Source organism: Drosophila rhopaloa, unplaced genomic scaffold (genome assembly GCF_018152115.1).
Source record: "Drosophila rhopaloa isolate 14029-0021.01 unplaced genomic scaffold, ASM1815211v1 contig_68, whole genome shotgun sequence".
Classification (NCBI taxonomy): Eukaryota; Metazoa; Arthropoda; class Insecta; order Diptera; family Drosophilidae; genus Drosophila; species Drosophila rhopaloa.
In genome coordinates, this window is record NW_025335165.1 from 1 (window position 1) to 9,776 (window position 9,776).

Below are 9,776 nucleotides of genomic sequence, written 5' to 3' on the forward strand. Positions count from 1 at the left end.
AATTTAAGAAAACGGATTTTGCCCACATCTTAAAAATAGTTAATTTCATCAAAAAACGTCAGCCCACATTCTAAAAATGGTTCTTTTCAATTTTTGAAATAACGATTATTATTAAAAAATAATATTTTTTAAGGTGGGTTAACGTTTTTTGTTAAATTGAACTATATTTAAGGGCAAACATTTTTTTTTAATTATTCCTTTATAAAAGGTGGGCAAACATGGGCATTTTTTATTTTTTATAAATTACGATTTTTAAGGCATTGATTTGTTTTTTTAAATTCAATTTTAATGAGGTATTGAAAGTTTTTTTGATAAAACAAGAGAGAACGCTGTATCGGGTGCCCCCGACTATCAGAACCCGTTACTCAGGTAAAGGGAGTGCGAGGGAGATGGAGATAGAAACTTTGATCACGCATAACTTTTTAACGAATGGTCCAATTTGAAACATTTCTTCTACATTTCGATAGGTATTGATAAACACAATAAAACTGCATTTTTACTTTTCCGAAATATTTAAATTTTTAAAATCGTATATAAGCGATTGTGGGCGTTAAAGGGGGCGTGGCACCTTTTTGAAACAAACTTGCGCTGCGTAGGAACTCCTAGAATCTGCATGCAAAATGCCAATCCTCTAGCTTTTATAGTTTCCGAGATCTCAGCGTTCATACGGACGGACAGACAGACGGACAGACGGACATGGCTATATCGATTCGGCTAGTGACCCTGATCAAGAATATATATACTTTATAGGGTCGGAAACGCTTCCTTCTAGCTGTTACATACTTTTGCACGAATACAATATACCCTTTTACTCTACGAGTAACGGGTATAACTATCTTTTTTTAAGATGTGGGCAAGCGATTTTTTTCTGGTGGCAATCATGGGCCTTTTTATATTTTTCTGAAATAACGATTTTTAAGGAGTGCTTAAACGACTTAAAAGTTCAAAAGTTTTTTGTTTTTTATAAATTCTAAACCGTGGGAAAATAATTCTCTAGTGATTCCAAAAAAAAAAAAAAAAAAAATCAACTTTTTCTTCAAAAATATAAAAAAAAAAAAGGCCATTTTTAAGGGGATACGGCCACAGCCCAAACCGTTAGGAGCAAACCCCATAAGTTTTCCACAGTATTCCATTGGGGGCGTGGGCGCCCACTAAGATCCATATGTCCTCCCAGTGGCCCCAAACAGCTCCAACATCCATTATTCTGAGCAAAAAAGTTGATGTATTTAAGCTTAACTTCTAAACTGGTTGGAATTTCGATATTTGGTTTTTTCCGAATTTTAGGTTTTGAAAAGGCCTAATTAGAAATCTAAAGAAATTTTGATATCCCCCAAAATTTGGGGGCTACATTTAAAATTAACTTTTCGATTTAAAAAATCTAAACCGCTGCTCCGATCAAGATGATTTTTCGCTCAATAGTTATTCTATGGCCCAAATGCTTAAGTTTAATTTTTCAAGTTTTTAACATTTTTTTAAGTATTTTTAACGAATTTATTTAGATTTTCTAAGTCATTGCGTTGTATTTTGCGGGAGCCTGTCGAGAGAACGAAACCCAGAAGCCAAGAGAGCGACGGCCGAGAGAGCAACAGCCAAGAAAACTGATGAGGGGGAGGGGTAGTGCTGCAGGGAAAGGGGAGGGGAAAGAGGCAATTTAAGTTAAATTTGTTTAGGATTTTAAAAACTTAAACTGCTGCTCCGATCAATATGATTTTCGATCAATAGTCAGTCCTGTGGATCAAATGCTTAGGTTTTATTTTTCATTTTGTAGCAGAAGTAAGAGCCTTATTTAATTTCCACCATGGAAGAAAATAGAAAATTACTACAAATTCTGTAAGCAAAGCCAAAATGTTTCCAAGTTAAATATTAATCTTAAGATTCGAACTTTTGACCAAATACGTATGTACATATGTATATTTGCATATGTTTTGATTTGCTTATATGTACAATACATGTACATACATACAATGTGCGTATGTTTCTATTCGATAGTAGATAATGTGCTTAAATACAAATAAAATGATTTATTATACCCGTTTATCGATCAAATGTGGAATCTGAAAATAATACGTTACTTTGCTGTTTTTGTATTGGATGCCAATCTTTTACTGTGTGTACAAAGGTTTTCGTTTCATTCAAAACAAGAAATTTGAAAACAACAAATTCCAATTTACAAACAAGTATACATATTTGTGCGCAAATTAAAATTGCATTGATAACATTGTAACTGATAAAAAAGTATACAAGCTCACGACTTTTACTTGGATCACTTTCATTTATTATATAGCTCTGCCAGTATCCTTCTGATTCTCTCTCTTGAAGGATCTTCTACAAAGGTTGTTTACACCAAGGTTTTCAAAAAAGCCCAAATAAGAAATAAGAAAGTCCTGACAACCCAATTTCCTAACTCTAAACTAATATTAAGCGAACGAGTAAAAAGTCGTATACAATACAGTTTTACAAAGCGTTGGGGCTGAGATGGGTGAAATATTTTTTTGGATGCACCTGGAGGGACAGGTAAAACCTTCTTGACAAACTTATTGTTGGCATTTGATGGTTTAGAAGTCTCCTATAAATCGGTCGACTCTGTTCATGATGCTGATAATGCTGTTCATTGCCCTATTGAATTTTTAAATTCTTTGAATCCTCCAGGAATTCCTCAGCATAATCTGTCTCTTAGGATTGGAGCACCCGTAATGTTATTGCGAAATTTAAGTCCCCCAAAGTTATGCAATGGGACACGATTGCAGATAAAAGTTCTTCATAAGAATGTAATCGAAGCAACAGTATTTACGGGGTGCGCGAAGGGGGAAACAGTGTTTATACCCAGGATCCCATTAATACCATCCAGTCTGCCGTTTAAGTTTAAAAGGCTACAATTCCCTCTAAAAGTTTGCTTTGCAATAACTATAAATAAATCGCAGGGGCAGACTTTGAAGCTGGCTGGACTAGATCTTAGAGAAGATTGCTTCTCTCATGGACAATTTTATGTCACATGCTCTAAAGTTAGCTCTGCCAGTAGCCTTATTATTCTCGCTCCTGAAGGATCTTCTAAAAATGTTGTTTACACAGAGGTTTTAAAGTAATCATATTAATTAACATTATTAAACCTAGAAAGTTTCAGTGGAATAGGTCTAATTAGAGTTACCACATTAAAAAAAACGCACCAATTTCTCTACCTCAGGGGTGGTGTGGAAATGGGAAAGTCTTGACAACCGTACTCAAAACTAATTTTAAGCGAACGAAGTCGCGCCGGGTACAGCTAGTTTTTTATAAAGTTTATGAGCGTTTTCGAAGATTCCCTTTTTCTTAAACAAAAGGTGGGAAAAAAAACTAATTGGTGAACAAAAGTGGTCAACAAATTTCCAAACTTTTAATCTTTTAAAATGTCAAAAATTCGATTTAAGTCGCTTTAAGCTCACTTTTATGCCCCTTAACCCCAATCCTGAATCAATTTGGAGTGCCAGCAGCTATGCAAATCGAGAGTCTCCCTCTACCCTATCCCCAAAAAGAAGGCCAAACAGTATCGTCTCCCCATTTTATTCTTTGCTATCGCTGGCTTTATGAAGGTTCAAGGAAGATGATGACGTGACGCCGCCAAACCGCATATTTTATATGTACATACATGCATCACAATTTTTATTCGCATCCAATAGATTTAGGTATCTGGTATCTGGGCTGAGGTCGCCCCCGTCCCATCGACAGGCAGCCGCACATTTATGCACAGTTCAAAGATCAAAATGAATATTTTATTTGATTTGATTCCCGTCTAGCTGACTGAGCTGCTGAGCTTGGCTACAAGAAAAGCATTTTTAAGCGCTCAATCTCTGGCATAATAAACTCCGGGGATAGGGCCAATTGCCTGCCGCCTCAGAAATGTGCGCATTTCTTGATACGCGCCTGACTGATTGAATCTGTAGATGTGCGCGGGCACGCCGATGTCTTTAATGCCCTGAAAAAATGCCCCACAGAGCAGCTAGTCCTTCGCACAGACCACCCATTCCCAAAGCATGTATTAATGGAATCACGATAATCATTTGATTAGTTAATGCAGTATTTGTATTTCCACAAAAGGGCTGTCCGCGACAATAATTATGAATGCCCCCATTTCCTCCTTACCCTCGAAGCTGGTTGATCAGGCGCCGCTGCCTCTTGAGAAGCTGCTCCATCCTGCGCCTCCTCTCCTCCTGGCGCTGCCTCCGCTCCTGGCGACGACGACGCTCGCGAGCCAGACGGCGGCGGCGGGCACGTCTGCGCCTCCTGGCCTCCGCCGGAGGAGGACGAGGAGGAGGACGCGGTGGTTGAGTCCGAGGAGGCGGCGGTGGTGGTGGTGGTTGCCGACGAATCGGTGGTGGTGGTGGCAGTGGAAGTGGTCGTGGTTGTGGCCGCCTCCGTGGTTGTGCTGGTTCCACTGCCCTCCTGAGCCAGGAGAAGGCACAAGAGCACGCCGAGGACAAGTGCGAATAGGAAGCGCATTGTGATATGTCTGATCTCGAAAGCTGGGCGGGCTTTTTATACGGAATCTGAGACAGAACCTACAAGAACAAACCTTGTAATCAGCAAATACCGGGCTGGTGCTCAACAATTGGAAATGTTTGCACAGCTTATCGATCTCGACAATAGCTTTAGCTTGATCTTTAATGCTGTCGGGCTTGTAAGGGCAATCCCATAATTCAAACCAAACCTAAAAAACCATCGGTATCCCAAAAATATTTGGGCGATACGTGCTTAAGAAGCTTAAAAAATCATTTTTCCGAGAAAATAAATATTCGACTTCAACGAAACTTTTTGGTTTTATTGTTATGTTTCAACATTCATCTTAAATTTTTTCATTAAAATTAGTGTCATATTATGCCTGGTACATTTCGTCGAGGCGCCTCGAGTATGCATGAGTCGTGCGGCGGGAAAGATCCAGGTCGCAATTTCCATCAGAAAAAAACCCAAAAATTTTATATTTTTAATTGTACAGCTTCTTCAATAGTAAGTTTCTGTAAATAAAAAATCGTAGGTAAAAAATCGTAGCGCTTGCTCACTATTTCTCCTGTAACTTTAACAATATTTTGAATTTGTTTCTGAAATTTTAGGGACACATTCTTGGATAGTTTGGGTAGACATTTGTTCAAGAAAATAGATTTTTTGAAGCGTCTAAAGCAGTCTCCCTCCTTAAGGCTCTGGATTTATTTATAAACGGGTCTATTATTTCCACAAAAATACAACTAAATTTTAGTATGGTTAATTCAAGTTAAATCAATTTCTTTTCATCGATAAATAAAATTTGATTGTCTTTTGTTAAACAAAGGCTTAAAGGCTAAAAGGTAAACAGCGACTAGGATAAAACCTGTTGTGTAACTTCTCAGAACTTTCGTTCCTGATTTTCTGTACCTGTATAAATCTGTATAAATCTATTTTTATTGTAATTAAAAAAGCAGTGAAATTGTTTCAAAGTATAGGTGATTTGAAACCCCGCAAAAAATAATGTCTGGGACATAGAGATTTGGATTTTTAAGTATGTAATTGATAATATATTGTTTCAGAAACAATTTATGAGTTGGTTGTAGAAAAGACATTTTTTTAAAGATCGAGCTTATAATTTAATTTTTGATTACTGATACTATGCCAACCATACGGAACCAACCATACAATACAACTTAAATTAATGCCGTTTATTTTGGGATCTGATACGTTGCTAGAAAAGCCCTTGATATAACCAAGAAACAACAGCTCAAATATTTTCAATTTCTTTAATTGGACTGTGGCTCGCAGCTCTGAAAGGCGTTTCCCAAGCGTCCTGCATCCGGTCCACCTATCCGCGCAGCCGCTTGATCAGGCGGCGCTGGTTCTCCAGTTGCAGGCGCAGCCTCTCATTCCTGCGCTGCCTCCTGCGCTCGCGGCGCTGGCGCTCGCGGGCCAGTCGACGGCGGCGAGCACGCCTGCGCCTCCTGGCCGCCGAGGAGGAGGACGAAGAGGAGGACGCGGTGGTGGTGGTGGAGGAGGCGGCGGTGGTGGTGGTGGTGGCAGACGAATCCGTAGTGGTGGTGGCAGTGGAAGTGGTCGTGGTTGTGGCCGCCTCCGTGGTGCTTGTGGAGTCTCCACTGCCCTCCTGGATGAAGAGGAGGCAGCCGAGGATGGCGAGACCGAATACGATCGAGAGGCGCATGGTGATTTGGTTAAGCTGGGTAAGTGCGATGGCTTTTATAGCCGAGCTATCTGCGCAGTGTTAATTAATCGAACTACCTCATTATTACACTTGACATTCAGCAATGTTTGCACAGCTTGTCATGTTAATTTTTTTTCTTTACCATTTCAAAATTAACCTTAAAATTGAAATACGAGCATTTGTTCTAATGAATTTTCGGTTGTTGAAAAACTGACAACTTTATTAGCGTTTTAAATGTTGTTACCTCCTTTTCTTAATACTTAACTTTTGTGACATTCACTGCTACTATTGTTTGCAAGACAAACCCAAACATTTAACTTAGTGAAGGATGAGTTTGTCCTTTCTTATTGGGTTTTGACTCGGGGCTATTTAAATTTTTGTTTTAGTTTTTGTCAGTGGACAACATTTAAAAAATATTGGATCCGTAAAATATAAATTTCTTATCCTATAAAGTATATACTCCTTGATCATGAGAGTCGATCTAGCCAGGTCCGCCTGTTCGTCTGTCGGACTGTTCCTCCGTTTCTAAGCAAACTAGTCTCACAGTTCTTATGTTATCTGGATAAAACTTTTCCAAAAGTCTTTTTTCTATTCCAAGTAGTTTATATGTCGATATGATGACTATATGATATAGGTCCCATACAACAATCGAATCAACTATCACTTACTCCAATATAATTTTACTCATTTTTTCCCCTTCAGATCGACTTATATTCCACCTATTTTGCAACATTTTATGGCGTATGGGCTCAGTAATAGTCCTTGAGGCATATGATATCTCGCGTACCTTTACTTTCGGGTCATCCAACACCACGATCCCCACATGTCAAGAAGCATTATAAATAAAAGAAAAAAGTTTAAAAATTAAGATTAAAATTCTTAAGAATAATAGGTTGAAGCAATCAAATGATTATACATTAAATTAAATAATAAATGTATCTATTTTCGGAAGATCAACTACACAAAATAATTAAAAATACTTTGTTTTTAAGTAGAACCGCATTAAACCAGCACTTAATAGTGCACTTTATAAATACAAATAAAAGCAGATCACGGAAATAATTTTTAAATAGTCTTTCATAATTCCTTATTCTGTGTTCCCATAAGTTCCGTTTAAGCCTCTCTTGAAGAAAGGAAATTGTATATTTGTTGTAATATTTTTTTGCTTAAAAGTCATTTTTGCATAAAATAATACAATTTTACTACAAATTTAAAAATTGTTATTTAAAGCAAAAATTGACAAAGAGATATTTATGCTTGTCCAAATGTATATTTCAACAAGAAAGGAAGCAAACTTCTACATTACTAACAAGAGAGAACGCTATAGTCAAGTGCCTCGACTATTAGATACCCGTTACTCAGCTAAACAACTTAATATAAATATGCAATTGCAACTGTGTACAATGTAAATACATACATATGTATATGCTTACATACATACACACATACGCCATTGTTTGACTCAGACCTCTAATTTGGCTAACTTGATTTGATTTGCATAGTTCTTGGGATATAGTTCGGTATTGACAAATGAAAACCATCGCAATTTCCTTTAATAGAAATCCTTATCGAGAATTAACGTTGACTCTGTTGAGCACCTTGGCCAGCTGTTCCAAAGTCATCCGTTAGATGGCGCCATGAAAGGCGGAAATGTAGGCGCTAGCCAGGCTTAAGCGTTTAATGTGTTTTTGGGCGTTAGAGTGGGCGTGGCAAGCTTTTATTAGGCCAATCGATAGGTATTGACGAAACAAATACATATCAATTAAAATTTTCATAATAGCATCAAAACTGTGGCCACAGCTTGTGGCTTGTGGGCGTCAGAGGGGGCGTGGCACCATTTTGAAATAAACTTGCGCTGCGAAGGAACTCCTAGAATCTACATGCAAAATGCCAATCTTCTAGCTTTTATAGTTTCCGAGATCTCAGCGTTCATACGGACAGACAGACAGACGGACAGACAGACGGACAGACGGACATGGCTAGATCGACTCGGCTAGTGATACTGAACAATAATATATATACTTTATAGGGTCGGAAACGCTTCCTTCTACCTGTTACATACTTTTGCACGAATACAATATACCCTTTTACTCTACGAGTAACGGGTATAATAATAATAGTTATAATAATTTTCTTGCAATTACTGTACAAGGTTTCCGTAGTTTGTGCATTAACAAAAAACTATTGATTCTGAAGAAAATAAACAGAGTTTTAAAAAAAATAGATATTATATACAATTTTATGATGTGGAAGATTATTTGAGTGTTAGTTTTGAATTCTATGCAAACTCCAATAATTTTTGTTGTTGCTCAAAAAGACAATTAAGGAAGACCACTTCAAAAAAGTAAACTCCCTAATATTACTCGTAATTATGAAATTAGTTTATGAATGGAGCAGCGTGGTGACTTGCGCACTAAACAAATTGTCACCTAATATTAAAATAAGAACAAGAAAAATAATAAGCCAAATGCGTTTTACGAAAATCAATATTGTGTCTACAAAGTTGAACAATGCCTCAACAATCACGATCACGGACCGAGGTTAATTCAGGATAGTGCTAACCCGGCTGTAAAATACAGAAAATCGCATCTATGCATTGATACATAACCATAACCATAACCATACAGACCATTCAGCAAATAGGATGTGGATGGTTTTCTCTGGGATCAGGTATTAGCAAAGAACAGCTGGCAAACTGTCCTTACTCTCATTATTCTATTTTTATACCCTTGCAGAGGGTATTATAATTTTGGTCAAAAGTGTGCAACGCAGTGAAGGAGACATCTCCGACCCTATAAAGTATATATATTCTTGATCAGGATCACCTCCTGAGTTGATATAGCCATGTCCGTCTGTCCGTCTGTCCGTCTGTCTGTCCGTCTGTCTGTTTCTACGCAAACTAGTCTCTCAGTTTTAAAGCTATCGAATTGAAACTTTGCACACACCCTTCTTTCCTTTGCACGCAGTATATAAGTCGGAACGGCCGAGATCGGCCGACTATATCCTATAGCTGCCATATAACTGATTGATCGGAAATACCATAACTTTGCTGTTTGTAAAGTTAGGAAGTTGGGATTTTCAAATTTCATAAGGATCGGCCGACTATATCCTATAGCTGCCATATAACTGATTGATCGGAAATGCCATAACTTTGGTGTTTGTAAAGTTAAGAAGCTGGGATTTTCTATGGGTTTTATATTTGGTTAATCAATCCGGACCTACCAAATTTCCGGTTGACTATATCCTATAGCTGCCATTTAACTGAACGATTGGAAATGCCATAACTTTGGTGTTTTAAAGTTAGGAAGTTGGGATTTTTATGAGTATTAAGAATGCATCATATGAATAATTTTGGAGAATATAGTGCTTATAATATTCTGCAGATATCAACTTCGGCTCCGCCCGAAGTTAGCTTTCCTTTCTTGTTGATATTAATTATTAAATAAATATCAAATTATTGTTACATATCAAAAGACATTTCCTACAGATAAACGCATATAATCGGATTTGCTAATTGAAAACGGTAAATTAAAAAAGAAATGTTTATAAAAATAATATTTTTTTCAAAAAAGTTTCCTTTCTAAGGCATTAGGAACGTAAAACTCCTTTTTTCTAAGGAAAA

General features: G+C 37.4%; 1 protein-coding gene and 1 pseudogene across 1 annotated transcript; both read right to left on the bottom strand.

The window, feature by feature from the left end:
- Window positions 1-4,112: 4,112 nt before the first annotated feature.
- LOC123038101 lies at window positions 4,113-4,473 on the bottom strand (annotated as a pseudogene).
- Window positions 4,474-5,490: 1,017 nt separating this feature from the next.
- LOC108038863 (protein new-glue 1-like) lies at window positions 5,491-6,207 on the bottom strand. Its single transcript, XM_017115726.2, has one exon. The coding sequence runs from the start codon at window positions 6,152-6,154 to the stop codon at window positions 5,801-5,803; it is 354 nt and encodes a 117-aa protein (XP_016971215.2). The 5' UTR covers window positions 6,155-6,207; the 3' UTR covers window positions 5,491-5,800.
- Between the last annotated feature and the right edge of the window lie 3,569 nt (window positions 6,208-9,776).

Coding starts and splice junctions, on each gene's coding strand:
- LOC108038863 (XM_017115726.2), bottom strand. CDS start 6,154: ATGCGCCTCTCGATCGTATTCGGTCTCGCCATCCTCGGCTGCCTCCTC.